We start from the raw sequence: 16,631 nt of genomic DNA, 5'->3' as shown, positions 1-16,631 counted from the left end.
CAGTGGTGACGGAAGCTAATTTTCGGTGGACCAAAAAAACAAAAAATTTATATTAAAAAAATTATAATTATTATAATTAAAAAATAATAATAAATTCTGGACGGTTTTGCCCAAACCGTCCAGAACCTGTTTTGGACGGTTTGAGCAAAACCGTCTGTAATTGCAGAAGGTTTTGTTCAAACCGTCCATAAATTTATTTAGCGACATCATATTCTAGACAGTTTAAAATCGTCTAGAAAAAATCGTCTAGAATTGATTCCAGATGATTTTTTTGCATTTAAACCGTCCAGAATTAACTTTTTTTTTTTTTTCGTAGTGCTCCCTTGTAGATTGTTCTGTTCAAGGACTAGAATATACAAAGAAGAAAAGTTTCCCTTCGTTCACAGGTCAATTTCCTTTCTTCTTTCTTTTTGCGGGCACCAACTCGATCAGTAGCATTTCCAATCAGCCTGCGCATGCCATTTTTGGTTTTGATAAGGATTTTTCAACCTAAGAGTTTGGGAACAGCTGGATCATGCTAAGCTTCAACCATCTCCATATATAATAATTAATAAAAGATAATCAACATTACCATCAATATTTAGTCAGAACTTCTCATTTTCATTTTGAATGCCCTTTCTATGTACACGTACAGGTACGATCTCTGCGTTTTCCAGGAGCTGCTGCTTGACCCACATGGAGAAATGTGAAAGCCACGTGTTTCTCTTTTTCTTTTCTTTTCTTTTCTTTTTTTATTTGTGGGGTTGGAGTTGGGGTTGAAAACATTTCCTGCAGGAATTTCAAAGCTTATATTCCATTTGTTTCGGTATAAAATAATTTTTAAAAAATAATTTCGACATTTTACGGTGTTTGGTAGGAGCGAAAATAATGGTCAACGAAGATCATTTTCTGTTTGACCGTACAACCTTCTTTAATTTTTTTGAAAACGATTTACGGTTTTACGTTTTCCGAAATTAAATTCTTCGTCCTTGCACACACATTTGATATTCAATTGCCGGAATCCGACAATGGTCGGTTGTCGGAATCCAGGTGGCACCGGAATTTGGCTACATCCAGCCACATGAATACTGCCGGCGCCGGAATTCGGCGACATCCGGCCACCGTCGCCGGATGCCGACGGACCATATTCCGGCCGGATTTGGATGGATCCGGTCATTGATCCGGAGGAGTCTGGCCGGAATCCAGCCAAACGTGCTCGCTGGAATCCAGCAACGGCGACTGGACGTTGCCGGATTCCGGCGACAGTTGCATTTTCTCCTTTCGTAATTTTTTCATGCGAACCAAACGCCAAAAAATATTTTCGAGAAAAATGTTTTTTTGAAAATAATTTTGTCGAAATTTTTTTACGACTGAAACTATTTTACGTCGAAACAAGCGGAACATTAATTGTAAATCAAATTACATCAACTTATTACAGTGCACTCATTTTTTTTTTTATACGATTTCAGTATATATCCAAAGATTATAGACTGTGATTAATTACCGAAATATTTGAGAGACAAGATTATCTAGTCCGCTTTACTATTTTTTTTTTTATTATTTAAAAAAAAAAATTATGTCATCAACTCAGTGAAAATGTAGCAAGAATGTGAAGAAATAATTTTTTTTTTTTAAATAAAAAAATAAAAAAATTACGGTATATATATATATGGTTTCTGGTGCTTAAAGCTTATGATGAAGAAGGAAAAGTACACCATTTTCTGGTGCACTTAACGGGGATGGACACCAGCTTACACTGGTGCCAAGCAATGCGATTTTGCGTGAGAGTGCGAATATTTGGTTCGTTTAGGTGTTAAATTTGAATATTATTTGAATTTAATATGTGAATTACGAAAATTAACTTTGTAAAATAAAATTTAAAAAAAAAATTAAAAAATTAAAAAAAATATAATTTATTTTTTTTAAAAATAAAATATTATTCAAAATAATATTCAAAACAAACAAGGGTTCCTAATCACACCGATCAATTTACCCACTCATCGTTCACTGAATGAAGAGCAAAACCTTTTTTGTCCACCGACAATAATAAATATAGGTTTTGGATAAACCTATGAAGAGTAGTAGGTGTTCCACCAGATGTTATAGCTCCACCTTTGCCCAGACATTGAAAAATTGAATTTTTTTTTGTCAATCTATGTATTTTGTAAGGCCCATTCGACGATATATAAACGACTGAATTGGGATAGGACTCTATGAAATTGTTTTGTGCTTAACTTGGTCATAAAATTAGGATTATGATTAATGATTCAATTAGAGATAGATAATAAGATTATAAAAAATAATTCAAGTATGCATAATTATCTTCTGAGTATGGTGATTATTTTATCTCGATATGGTTTGTTAGTAGGAATAAAATTATCTCTTTATATTTGCAAATCTATTTATAGACTCGATGCAAACTAATAAAGCATTTTGGAGAATTTTTATCAATAAGTTTCTTATTGTATGGCCAAGGTCCCTCTGAAGAACCTACACCAAATAATTCCTCTTACGCACTTGAAATTTGAGCACGTATCAAAATGTCTTATAGAATTGAGCAAATTTCCAATTCCACTTGTTGATTCTTGGCTTGAATGACTTTGATAACTCTTAATTTATCGACCTTCAAGTTTAACTTTGTTTGTTAATTTTTTTTTCTTCTTCTTTTTCGTTTTCTCTTTTCGAAACAAAAACATTAATAAGCAACTTAATCACAAAACATTCAAAACTATTGATTGTTTCCATAATCAGCTTGAATGTCGCCAACTCATGGTTCTGTTGCACTGTCTTTATAAGCCCAAACATGACAAGTGGTCTTGAACAAGGTTGCTGAAGGCGAAATCTACTTAATTTTTTTTTTTTTAATTGAATAAGAAAAATAGTTATAAGAGAAGATCTTTCACACTTATATATGATTCAAGGAATAAAAAGTGAATGATCCTATGAATGAAAAAGGGGTGGGTTCTCCAACAACAAAACCAAACCAAGCTAAAATAACGTTAAAATGCTACCATACGTGGTCTATGCATATAATCTTCTTTGTGAATTTTGTTGACAAGTTTGAGAGCATCCACTTATTTCTGCTCATCAACAAATTTGTTTCTTGCTATGCTCATATGGATGAAATAAAACTGAGTTTAGTATTTATAAAGTTTAGGTTTGAGTGGGTATTTGGGTTTTAAATTGTTTTGACAAATTTTGCCATGCTCGTATGGATGATGTGAAGACCAAGAAAAATTAATAGGAATTTAGCGTTTAATAAATTGTATTTATTAAATGGTGAGACTAATGATTATATTTTAGGTGCTGATATTTATATTACCAAAATAAAATGCCTAAAATAAAATAATAGGGATATAATTATAGTTATCATAGTGGGTCCTAGTTGAGTGAATAATTAATTACATTAACAAATGTGTGGTTTAAAATTATGTAGGGCCAAATGTTAATTGTTAAATGATAGAGTTTTAATAAAATGAGGTTCTATGGTAATTTATATAAGTAGGGGGCTTTAAATAAAAAGAAATCCCTCCCAGCCATTCACAACCTGCCACATCCCTTATACATTTTACTTTTCCTCTTCTTTTCTTTCTTTTCTTTTTCTCCTCGGTGGACAGCAGTCCATGACTGCTTCTTTTCTTATTATTCTTTCTTCTTCCTCGTTCTTCATTTCTTCTCCTTTCTTCTTCTCTTCACCGAATGGGAGAGTGAGATGGAGAGTTTGAGGGAGTTGAGAGACAGAGATATGAGACCAAGAGAGGGAGTCGAGAGATTGGGGGAGTGATCGGGAGAGGAGTGATCGGAGCCCGATCCTCCGATGGGTGGCGCCGACGAGACCAGAGGGCGCCGGCGACGCGATCTCCGGTGAGCCCGTGAACCAGAGATGACCCGAGAGAGAGAGAGAGAGAGAACCCGAAACCCGTAGAACCCGTGACCCACGACCCGTGAGGACCCAATTCTCCATGATCGGTGACTGGGACTGAAATCCGGCGATGGAGGAGCTCCGGCGGAATCCAAGAGCTTGAACCCGCGACCTGTGAGCCCAGAAAATCCGAGAACCCGTGACCGTGACCCGTGTGACCTGCAACCCGCCAGACCTGAGAAGAAGACCCGGTTCTTCAAAGTGATTTCCGGCGACTTTTCCGGCAGAATCAGTGGCGTTTTTCGGTGGATTTGCTATGAAAATCCTTGGGGTAATTTCTTATAACCTATGATGATTTATTTGGGGATTGATTTGATTATTTTTGAGTTAGGGTTTGATAATTTTGGGGCTTTACAGTTAATTTGATTTTTATAGTTTCTGTTTGTGGTTGGATCGGCTGAGCCGTGATTTTTGTGTTATTGTGATGTTGGGATCTCTGAGTATTGGCTGTGTATTGGGGCTAGTTGTGTGTCGGCAGTGGCTATGGGAGTGTGTGTGATTTTGGAGTTTTGGTATTCTTGATCGGCCAGCGTGTGATGTGTGTGTTGAGATGGAGTATGGGATTTTTATGTGTAATGTGTGCTGGCCGTGTAGTGTTTTGAGCAGTGTTTTAGATTGATGTTGGTTGATTGAAGCTATATGTGGGTGTATGTATGTGATTCTTGATGATTTTGGGTTATGTTGGCTATGGATGTTATGGGTTAATTTTTGATAGTTGATACTTGTGAAGGGCCGTGTGAAATTGGGAGTTGGATTGGTGGGTTGATTTTCGGTGGCATCTTAGGAGCTATTTTGGAGCGATTTTGAAGGGTGTTTAAGTGAAACCTAAATCTGGTTTTGGGTTAGTAATTTGAGGATGTTGGTTAGTTATGTGGAGGTTTTAGGAGGAAAAATATGCCATTGCTATTATGTAAATAAATTGAGTTCAATGGTATATGAGGTTTTATTTTTATAAGATATATTTAGTGATTCCTTGTTGTGGTTGATAATAGGTAGTTTTAATTGAGAGGGTTTTAATTGGGTGTGTTAATAAAAGAATGGATATTATAAAATGCGATTATAAGTTAGTTCGATAAGAGTTTTTAGATTAATAAGTTATATAAGATTAAGGTCCTATAGTTTAAACTACCTAGATGGTTAATAGTTAATAAAGATTAAATACTAAGTATATTAGTAATTGTAAGTCTAAAGCCTAAGGATAATATAAAAGGGGACACCAATTCTAATAAGAATGTCAATGAGTTATAGATTACCCAAATAACCCTATGTTTGTAAATATTAGCTAGTAAGCCTATAGAAACACATAAATATACTATGGATCCATTATGTGACTATTTAGTAGCTAACTCACCTATTCCGGTACCCAAAGTATTTAAGTGTGTCATCGATTAGGTTTAAGAGTTATATATGTATATGTATATAGGTGCATATATACACATGCATGCATACATGTTAAATATATATTGTTAACTTAGTAAAATAGTAACTAGTCATTAATGGGTTAACAATGATAAATGACAAGCTATAAAAAGGATTAGGAGTAATAATGTGACACCACAAAAACAAATAAGCTAATAAAATAATAGATGTGTCTTCTAGTTAATAAATAAGATAAGACGCAAACATGTAACGAACGACTAATCTAATAATAGCCTAAGGTGTTTAGCTAGCTTTAGAAGCGAGTGACGTGACGTGTGAGCAAGCGGGTAGTTTCTGTGTCATAGAGTTTAGGTTCAATAGCATAGTCTAATGCTACCAATGTTTGCAGGATCGTGTTATAATTGGAGACTTCAATGGGTTCTCCAATGTAGAGTTCGAGTTGGAGTCCAATGCAGCTAAGGTGGGTATTTCACTCACTGAGAAAATATATATTTTTATATGTATTGGATTGATAAGAATATATATGTTGTTTATGAAACTGAACCAACCATATGATGAAATGTATGTTTTGAGATGATTTGTTTAGTTTCGATTATGTTCAAATATTATCAATGATGTTTAAGAATTGATGCATGAGTGAAATGTGTTAATTGATTTAAAGTGTTTGAGTATGTTTTGCGGTTGAGATTTAAATTATGCAAATTGTTTGAGAACATGTCATGTTGAAACTGCGTAAATTTTATAAAGAAACTAAGTTTTGAATGATTTCAAAGTGTTGGATTAAATGCTGGATTTGTTTAGTTTTAAAAGGACGTGATTTAACAACTGCATGATTTCAGCGTGACACAGTAGTGAAATATATACTGGTCAAGCACGGAACATTGAGCATGTAGAATAGAGCATACATATCAGAGTAACCGTATCAGCAGAGTAACAGTATCAGCACATTGAGGCAGTATCAGCAACACATTGAGGCATGCATAGCATATATAGCATTGTTTTGTGAGAGATGTTTTTATGTTATGAGTAGTTTTACTAGACGGCATAAGAGTCTTCATGAAAAAGAGCTTATGTATATTTCTATCGGATGGTCATGTGTTAAGGTCATACATTGAACTTGAAAGTACATGAATACATGATTGCCCGGGTGCGAGTAATGGCATGTCTATGAGTAGAAAGGTTGACTGTTCTTGTTCTTCAGGAAAGATATGTTAGCATGATTGAGTTTAACTCTAGTGCTCTCATGATCTACTGGCGTCAAGGCACGAAGCTGAAATACTATTAGAGATGGTGTTGCGAGTGTTTTGTTGACGGATGTTGTCCTAGTATGGAAGAGTAAGATGCCATGTTCTTTGCTTAAGACCTATGTGTATACGTGATATCTGTGATGGAGTGATCGTGTGCACATATGTCTGAGCGACCGATGAAAAGTATGATTATAGAAGGGTCTATATGTAGAATCTTCCAAGCGGTAGATTGGAACTTCTACATATGTTCACAGCTATATAATATGTTTTAAATGTTTTCAGAATAGTCGGTGTTTGCTGCATTAGCTGTTGGTAATTTGTGGCTAATATAGTGCTCGCACGACTAAAATAATATAAAGGTTGGTTCTTTGTGAAAACTCAGTTAGTCTTATACCACTGAGGTCTTAGTATGAGGTCTTAGTATGAGGTATACTAAGGCGGTGAACTCATTCTTTCACCTATTCGGATGTGGATACCACCACAACCGTGTAGATGGTGTTTCTTTGGCTGCAGGTACTTGGGTATAGTTGATGGGTTGGTAGCAGTGTACTTGGGATATTATGACTGAAGCTCGCCGCGACAGTTGTAATTGTCGGACCACGGGTTGTCCACTATTTTATAGGTTAGGTATGACTTGTGACGTTTGTGTCACTTATTCTTTGTTAAGCCATTATTGTTATGTAATGATTGTGTTAATAAAGACTCAAACAGATAGACGTTAAATGACTCAATGTTGTAATTAAGTTGTGATAGATGTATAAGTTGTAATTTTCGCTATTCAGATTTATGTTTTCCCCTGCATAGATAGATATATATTATACTCTGATTATCAGGTGCATGTTATGGGGCATGTGCCATATATTGGCTGAGCGACACGTAGTCGTGCCACTGCAATGACTCGTTTACGTTTTGTATAAAACATAAAAAAAAAAAAAACGGGTCGTCACGGATGAAGCTTTTGATATTGAGTGACCATGACAAACATCCAGTCTCTGCTTTGAACAGGAGAAAACACAAACCTCATTTTTATTATTAAATTCTTCTGCATACATAATGCAACTTAATTCCCCCTTTCATAGGCTATTCTTATTTAGATTAAGACAATAGAGAACTTTCAAGGCGGCAGTGTTTTTTTTTTTTTTTGGGTGGGCGAACAATTCTTTTCATTATATTATTGACATTGTAACTGTTGAACGTTGTATGCTTGATTTCTCACATTAATAAAAGAATTGCAAGACTGATTTTTTTTTTTTTAAAAAAAAAAACAATAGGGAGAAAACCTGACAACAAAATATTCCAATGACAATAATGAGCATCATTGCATCAGTACTAAAGACGAAATTTTTAAATAATGCACTAAACATAACAATATTAATTACCTCCTCAGTGACCAAAATTTAAAATGGTTTTAGGGTGCCTAAATTTGTTAAATAGGTTAAAACTTTTCAACAATTTTATGCTCGGATGCATATACGTTCAACAACATGTGCAAAAATTTCACTAACATGTGACAATTACTAGTTTGATGCAAATATGCAATCATGCAGCATTGACAGAAAACAAAACACGAGGCAAGAAAACACAACACAACTACGAATCGACGGAGTCTCACAAAACTATGAGCTATGAGAGACGTCTCATCCCTGTTAGAGAATATATTGATACCGTATATTACGGTACTTTCTATGTATTGGAGGGTTTGATTTAATCTTCATTAATTGTAATTGATTATAATAAAATCAAATTTGAATACGTTCAATTCTGATTTGATTATATTCTCTCTATATACCATTTTGTATTTTCTCTATATCCTTATAAATAGGGATCATTTGTATTGTAAATTAATTAAGAAATAAGAGCAACAATGTAACTTTTTGGGCTTTACCCTGTAGACGTAGATCATAGACCGAACTACGTAAAATCTCTTTCTCTTTTCTTTAATTCCGCTTTATTTTCTTTTAGCCTTATGTTTTCTTTCAATCCCCAAGGAAATTGTGATAAACTGAATAATTCTTATAGATACCAATCGGTTCAAATCGTACCATGATAACAATGACACACCTAACATGCACGTACATTTCTATTACTACTTCATACGTAAATTAGGAATTCGATCTACTTCAGACGTGCATTCAGCTTTGACGACGGTGATGTATTCAGGACAACGTCAATATGCATGCGTCTCTAATTGCCCTCAATTTGTTGATGACATCATTCGTGGGCAAACGCTCTTGAGGTGATGTTGCAGAGCACAATAGTCCAATTTGCAACACTGAGACCAAGCAATCCTTCACTTTATTTCTGCCATTGAAATGACGATCAACTTCTTCGATTATTGCGCCTTCTTCTATGTCATCGTTATTTGTCTCATCATCAGCATCTTCTTCACCTTCTTCAAAGGGCATTGTTGAGTCCACTATATCCATAACATGTTCTGGCAAAGCCATTGCAATGAACTTGTGAATGCTCAGGCCATCTTTGAACATGTTATCTGTAGGTCTTTTTCCAGTGAACATCTCTAGCAAGAGGACGCCATAGCTGTAAATATCTCCAAGTACGGAAACTGAGCCACCCATCCCATACTCTGCAATTTAATAATATATGATCACTAAGATACAATAGTACTCTTCTAAACTTAAACAATTTATCCACTAACGCATATTTACAACTATTCAACAATTTTTATTTTTATTTATTTATTTTTTTTACGAAAGAAAAAGAAGCACTTATTTCCCATGGCCTCGTGTATTGAAATTTTCCTTGAAATATATATCAGACTTAAAAATTAGTCTTATCAAAATTAGGGTTAACCTTTCATACATGTTTGATGTGTCAAACTTAATTAAGCCGAGTTATTGTAGGTTGGAAACATACCTGGAGGAATGTACCCAATGGAACCTTTCAGCACAATTGACAAGGACTCTGACAAGGTTTCATTTTTGAAGGGATTATGTGATGCTTCGAAGACGAACTTCGCTAATCCAAAGTCGCCAACATGCGCTACCATATCTTCATTGAGGAGGACGTTGCTTGGCTTTACATCACAGTGTACAATCGGCGTTTCGCAATGGTGATGAAGATATTCCAATGCATAAGCAACATCCATGGCTATGTTTAGTCTTTGAATAAAGCTCAATCTCTTGTACTGATGTTGCTCATCCTCTTTAGGATGCAGCCACTGGTCTAGGCTTCCATTAGACATGAACTCAAAAATTAGACTCTTAAAGTCGTTCCCTTTATGATCAATGCTTGAACAAGCAGTGATAATCTTAAGGAGATTACGATGCCGTAAACTTCTCAAAGCATTGCATTCATTGATGAAACTCTTGGAAGCTCCTTGTAGTCGAAGGTTTAAAACTTTAACTGCAACAATTGCTCCATTGCTAGAAAGAAATCCTTTGTATACAGAACCAAAACTACCTAAACCGATCAAATTGTCCAGAGAGAAATCATTAGTTGATGCTTGAAGTTCTGCATAAGATATACATGCTAATCGCCAATCCTTTAAGGAAGATGCAACCAAAGGTCTCTTTCTCCATTTTTTAACCATATAAAATGTGAGGAAAAAGCACAATAGAACAAGTACCAACATGACAGGAATTACAACTTTAAGTGCAAGGCGTTTCATGGATGAACGTGGACTCTTTCTATAGCATTTTGATAAAAGTAATTCTGGGACGCCTCCACATAGCTTGTCATTTCCAAAGATTGAAATTGCACTTACGTCCAAAAAAATCCCTTCACTTGGCACTTTTCCCTCGAGATCATTATTAGAAAGATTAAGATGCTCAAGTGACAAAAACTTGCTGAGAAATTGAGGAATCTGCCCCGACAAGTTATTGCGAGAAATATCAATTTCTTCTAAACCTTTTAGTGTCTTCAAAGATGGAGGAATTGCTCCTTCAAATGAATTAGCCTCCAAATGCAAACTCACCAAACTAGTACAACTACCAAGGGAAATTGGGATTTCACCTGATAATCGATTATTCGAGACATCTAACTCCCCAAGATTTTTTAAGTAACCGACTTCAAATGGCAGTGTTCCTGTCAAAGAATTATGAGACATGTCCAATGAAATCGAAAGAGAAGAGAGACCAATAACTTGTTTTGGTATGCTACCATTGAGATTGTTACTATAAAGGTGTAGTTGAATTAAATTTTGGCAGTTTCCTAGACTTGGGGTATACTTCCCTCCAATTTGTTCTCATCCATAAAAAGCTTTATCAATTTAGTTAAGTTACCTAAAGAGAAAGGGATAGGTCCTGAAAATTTGTTATACTCCAAAGATAGTACCTGTAATTGCTGGAGCTTCCCAAGAGCATCCGGGAGAGGACCTCCCAAATAGTTACTTTCTAATCCCAGATGGACCAAGTTAACAAGGTTCCCAATCCCAATGGGGATGCTTCCATGTATCATATTTCCACCCATAACAAGAAAATTCAGCTGGGAGGAAAGGTTGGCTATAGAGCTGGGCAGTTCTCCACCAAATTGATTAAGAGCAAGACCCAAGGCCTCCAAACTAGTACAATTAGCTAAAAAACCGAGAAAACTCAGGTCACTAAGTTTCCCATTTCCAAGTCTATTTCGTTCGAAATTAAGTTTAACCAAGCCACGCAAACTTGCTAGATTTTGAGGCACCGTCCCAGTGAGACCATTTGCAGAAAAGTCGAGCACACTAAGTCTAGAAGCATTTGACAATGACTCGGGGATTGGTCCTGTGAAACTATTAATAGCGCCCAAAAATATTTCGAGGTTAGGAAGAGTAAGGCCAACATCTGGTGGAAGGCTTCCATGTAGTTGGTTTTGAGTAACAGAGAAATAGTAAATGGAAGATATATTATAAATTAGAGGAGGGATCGTACCGGACAAATTATTCCCATAAAGTTGAAAAATTCCCAAGCCTGATAGGCGGCCAAGCTCACTAGGTATGCTCCCTTGTAGATTGTTCAGGAGAAGGAAAAGACTATTCAAAGAAGAAAAGTTCCCTATCCACGCTGGGATAGTTCCTGTAAGGTTATTCACACCAAGATTAAGGTAAACCAACTTTGACAATGAACTGAACTGCTCTGGAATCTGCCCAACAAGTTTGTTGTAAGCAACATCAAGCACTCTAAGTTGTGTACAGTGACTTAGATTAGTCGGAAGGTTTCCACCAAAGGAATTGAAACTCAAGTTGAGATGCTGCAGCTGCCGTAGTCTTCCCACTTCTTGAGGAATTTCACCGTAGATGCTGTTTTTTCTCAGGTTGATTCCAGTAAGGTACGTAAGATTTCCCATAGAAGGTGTTATGGAGCCAGCCAATCTTTGATCTTCCAGGTTCAGAACCATGACTCTTTTACTGGAGGAGCTGCATGTAACGCCAAACCAGTTGCAGAAATGGGTGGAGTCATTCCATGAGCTCATGATTTGAAGTGGATCTTCACTAATCCGACTCTTGAAGTCAAGCAACGCCAGGCGATCAGTCTCATTTGCCGCAAAAGCGAGAATTCTTGCAGATTTCAAACCTGAGCTCATAAGCAAAAGAAGAATTCCGTGAAAGAATATGAACAAAATCCACTTGGAATGAACACAAGAGTGCTTCATCTGATTGGGAATATAATTTGCTTGATCTGAAGATATCGAAAAGTTCCAATGAGAGTTGAAAGGAACAAAATTTTTGTGGGTGGACCTATTGGGATAGAAAATTTAGCTAGATGGCGGGGTTCAAACTTCTGAAGCAGATTTTCATTTCAGTATGATAGGAGTTGGGTGTATAGGTAAAGAAATTCTGGCATGTGAAATTGGGTTTCTAAATCTAAATCAACCATTCTTCAACGGTGAGAAAATGAAATGAAAGGAAAATGATAATCGCAATTTTTTTTTTCCTGGGTTTCTTTGGATTTTGAGGGACAAAGTTTCAGAGGGGGGTATTTATAAGCCAGAAGGAAAATCTTGAAGAACGAGGCTTTGAAAAGCCTTGAAGGTGTCGTAAATAAGAATAGAATCGTTGTTGCTGCCCTTGTTGGAATCTAAGAAAGGAGTCGTTGAAGTTGGAGCTGGGACCTTTACATTGTCGTTCAATAAACCAGAGGGGTGGGAAGGGAATAAGATACCACATTTCTAATAAGCAAGAACAATAAATTTTAATAATAAAACATGGTGAGAAAAGATGATAAAGAAGCATTGATAAATCTACATTCTTCCAACCTTCCAATGATATATCAATATCACTGTGTGACATAGCAACCAAATGTCTTTTCATAACAACAGAGTGAACATAATCTATTTATAAAAAAATTAAATACTCCAAGTAATCAACAAGTTATAAACAAATGCTCCTAAATCAAATACATTTTTCTGACCATCACTTGTCTCACCATAAGATCGACCCTTCACACATAGGAAACATAAAGACAAAGCTGAGGATAGGTGACAAATTTTCGGGGAGAAAGGTTTACTGCGACTCTGGATATTGAGAGGTTATATTATTCTGTTCAACCCGTTTGACAGAAGTCCGGCCACCCGAGCTTCTTGGAAGTCATCTTGAGCTTTAATTTCCTTAAATAAAACATGCTCGTATGGTTAAATACTAATTGTGCCTCCCGACCGAGCTTCTCCAGAGTCTTTAGAATTCAGTACGAAGTCAAATTGAAAATGATTTCCGTTGACCATTATTCTTCGCCTTCACCCAACACCGAAAAATAGCAAAAACATTTAACGTTGAAACAAACGGTACATTAATTAAGAGAAGGATAACTTCTTGTGAGCTAGTGAGCTCTGAACTAGATAAAGCCACTCCAAATTTGTTGTAGCCTCTCCAAGGGTACCAAATCTAGCTGATCCCTACAATTAATATTAATGCCAGCAGATCGAAGTTTGTTTTGTAGCCTCTCTAATGTTCTTCTCTGTACAAATTCATCTTGGGACATAGGAAAGCTCTTTTCCAGGGCAGCGTTCTTCCTCTCAATGCCTAGTGAATATATAACTGCTCTCTGATTCTCAATGAGTGCAGGAAAGCACTCTAATCTTCCCAAAGTCCTCATTCCTAGGTACATGTTTCTCATCAATATTATTGGCATGAATCCAATTTGGATAAGAAAATTAACTAAACAATTCAATCCAAAAATTTGAAATATTCAAAAACATCTTATTATCAGAAGCACGCATACTGGAAACAATTTAAGGCCATAAACATGAAGAATAATATACCTAGTAAATGGAAGCATTAAAGAGTCTGTAGGAGGCTTGAATATCCACAATAGGAGTGGGATAACAAAAGTTGAGGGGGTTCTGATTCTTATGAACATGCGCGGGCATAAACAATAACATAAGAAGATAAAACAAAGACCCAATATAGGAAGATAAAACAGAGTACTAAGTTACTCTGACCAGGCCGCACAAGAAATCGGCGAGTCCGTGTTATAGCCCCAGTGGAAATGAGCGATAGGATTGTTGCGTTTATTTCTTTAGGGCTCGTTTAGTTCGCAGAATAAGTCTTTGGAATGAAATGACTATTCTTTGGAATAGCTAGCTATTCTATAAGAACAATTATTTCCTTACGAAGAGAAATAGTTATTCCTCTAATTTTTTAAAGGATAGCTATTATTGAGGGAATAGACAATCTTTTCAAAAATAAAAAAATAATTTTCTTTAATTTTTCCAAACAAAACTTAAAAAAAAAAAAAAATTAAAGAATTAAAAGATAAAAAAAATTTAAAATTAAAAAAAAACAAAGAATTTAAACCAGATTTGTAGGTGGTCGACCACCCACATATCTAAGGTCCAACATTTATTATTATTTTTTTTTTTTTAAGATTTGAGTTTTTTTTTTTTTTGAAAAATTAGAAATTATGTAAGTTTTTTTAATAATTTTGAGTCAATTTTAATTGTGATATATGTATTGTCACCTAACTAAAGAATTTAAATAATTATTTAATTTTACTTTTTCTTATTCCCAATAATAATTATTTATTTTTTTTAATGAAATACCCAAATAAAACCCTACTTTTTGGAGGAATAGGTTTGCATGAATACAAAACTAATCAAATGACGAAATAGCTTTTCACTATAATTATTTAATGAAATAATTATACTATAAGTTAGGACTACTGTTCAAAATACAAAAAAAAAAGAAAGTTAGGACTGAATTACACGGCTATTTCACGGTCGGGTTGTGGAGCTTTTCTACCGTGACTGCAAGGTTCGGTTGTTCATGACGTGGATTTCACCGGCAGGCTCCTTTGGACGGAGATAGTTCTTGGCATTAGTTGGCAATGGATTTAAAACAGCTTTTCTGTTTTAAAAACAACAAAACGTGTTTAAGTGGCAACGATGGAATCCGTTTTCTTTTTTTTTTTCTTTTTTTTTTTTTTCTTCTTTCGCCTTAATTTTTTCACCACTGGATGACCAAGCTCTTCTTCATGTCCACCCAGCAATAAAGGAATGAGCTCTTTCTCTCTTCTCTCTGCAGCTATGGGTGGGATTCAATGGCTGTTGGCTCCGCAGTGATTCACGGGTTGAGATGGCAAGGAAGATGTTCGTGAAATCTCGAGATTTGGATTTGGACTGATATGCAGTTAAGTTGTGGGTAATCATATTCTTAATCTGTATGTGGGTAATCCTATTCTGAGTCTCAACGTGAAATCTAACGATTTGGATTGTGCACAGAAGTTGTTCGACGAAATTTCTGAAAGAGATGTTCGTACGTGGACAATTCTTATATCGGGCTATGCACGAAATGGGGCATCTAGAATGGTGTTGGACCTCTTTAATGATATGCGAATTGAGGGTCTTCGTGCAAACCAATTTACACTGTCAAGTGTTATAAAGTGTTGTTCTCGTGTAAGTGATCTCCGAATGGGTAAAGGAAATCATGGGTGGATATTAAGAAAATGGTTTAATTTTTCATTGTGTTTAGATAGTCTCCCTTGCTCGAGTCTGGAGTGTATATTAATCTCAGGAACTATGCTGGTCAGGTAATATTGATCCTCTAGTCTCCAAGAAATAGCTCAATTAGCCGGGCATGAAGCGGAGGTCATTAGTTCGCATCCTCACTCATTCTCTTGTGTGGACATGCCAAAAAAAAAAGAAAAAGAAAAAGAAAATATTGATTTATTTTCGTCATTGAACATAGACAGTCATTTAAGTTTCTTTGTCATTTTAACACTCGAACGCAAAAGACGACTTTTTTCTTTTTTTATTATTTTCCATATTTGTATTCGGGGACTTGCATTATTATGATATCAAAATTTATTTTTCAGTCCCTTATTAGGAACTAATAGATTTGTATTCTTTATATTTGTGAACAGACTGCTTTGATGCAAGCCTGTCAGCATGGTCATTGAAGTCATTCAGTATCTGGTTGTTTTCGGTGCCAATGTAAGATTTTTACTCCTAGCCTTTTCCCTATATTTCATTACTTTGAGTGGTTTGGAAAATTTATGGGATAAGAGTATGACAAATTTGTGAGGAATTTAGATTCACAAAGCGGATTATCCAAAAGCAAGAACATTTAATTAATATCCAAAAGTAAGAACATCCAATGGTTAATCATAAAAAAGGAAAAAAGAAAAAAAAGAAGAAGTTGTTTGAGTTGTACAAAACTGTTGTGAAAGTTGTACAACAACCATTTCTTAATCACATCATCACATCATAGTTATCTTTATCATCGTGTACATCATATTAGATTGTAAATGTAATATGAATAGTAGTTTTAGAATAGAGGTTGACTTGTATTCTACTTAGTTATCTGTTGTATGGTTTACATACAGTTCAATGGTAATGAGAAAATTCATGTTTGAAATATAAGAGAAAGCAGGAAAATGAAATGCTCCTAAGATGTGTTACAAAGTTGTTTTCCTTATGAAATTATTTGTCCTCACCAGAAATAGTATGTAAAAGGTTGTTGCAAATATTTTTGCAGAATACAATGAAGCCCAAAAATTCGCTGTTGTTTAGTTGCGTTTTGCACAAACGAAACAAAATTTAAATACCCTCAGATTTTCTATTGTAGCTACTGTAACAAGAGACAGAAACTGCTAGTGAACATACATAAATAACTGTTATTCAAATCAATATAAAATCTACCATAGTAAATTGCTAAATCAACATACACTTAATTCAGA

The 16,631-nt window shown here is 35.3% G+C and overlaps 1 protein-coding gene and 1 long non-coding RNA gene across 2 annotated transcripts; one reads left to right on the top strand and one right to left on the bottom strand.

The window, feature by feature from the left end:
• Nucleotides 1-3,631: 3,631 nt before the first annotated feature.
• Nucleotides 3,632-7,313, top strand: LOC133874144 (uncharacterized). The gene is made up of 3 exons (XR_009901216.1): nt 3,632-4,172; nt 5,670-5,741; nt 7,021-7,313. It is a non-coding gene; the product is annotated as an uncharacterized LOC133874144 (long non-coding RNA).
• Nucleotides 7,314-8,513: 1,200 nt separating this feature from the next.
• Nucleotides 8,514-12,291, bottom strand: LOC133874031 (probable LRR receptor-like serine/threonine-protein kinase At3g47570). The gene is made up of 3 exons (XM_062311858.1): nt 11,391-12,291; nt 9,403-10,572; nt 8,514-9,112 (listed from the first exon to the last, which is right to left on the bottom strand). The coding sequence occupies exons 1-3, from the start codon at nt 12,109-12,111 to the stop codon at nt 8,685-8,687; spliced, it is 2,319 nt and encodes a 772-aa protein (XP_062167842.1). The 5' UTR covers nt 12,112-12,291; the 3' UTR covers nt 8,514-8,684.
• Nucleotides 12,292-16,631: the final 4,340 nt, after the last annotated feature.

This window comes from Alnus glutinosa, chromosome 7, assembly GCF_958979055.1.
Source record: "Alnus glutinosa chromosome 7, dhAlnGlut1.1, whole genome shotgun sequence".
NCBI lineage: Eukaryota > Viridiplantae > Streptophyta > Magnoliopsida > Fagales > Betulaceae > Alnus > Alnus glutinosa.
This window is presented reverse-complemented; position numbering and strand designations above follow the sequence as displayed.

Excerpts from the sequence above, each read along its gene's own strand:
- LOC133874031 (XM_062311858.1), bottom strand. The coding sequence starts at position 12,111 with ATGAAGCACTCTTGTGTTCATTCCAAGTGGATTTTGTTCATATTCTTT. Across the intron at positions 10,573-11,390 it reads TTATGGGAATAATTTGTCCG|GAACACTGCCATTTGAAGTC; the intron begins GTACGATCCCTC and ends ATTCTTTGACAG. Across the intron at positions 9,113-9,402 it reads CATTGGGTACATTCCTCCAG|AGTATGGGATGGGTGGCTCA; the intron begins GTATGTTTCCAA and ends ATTAAATTGCAG.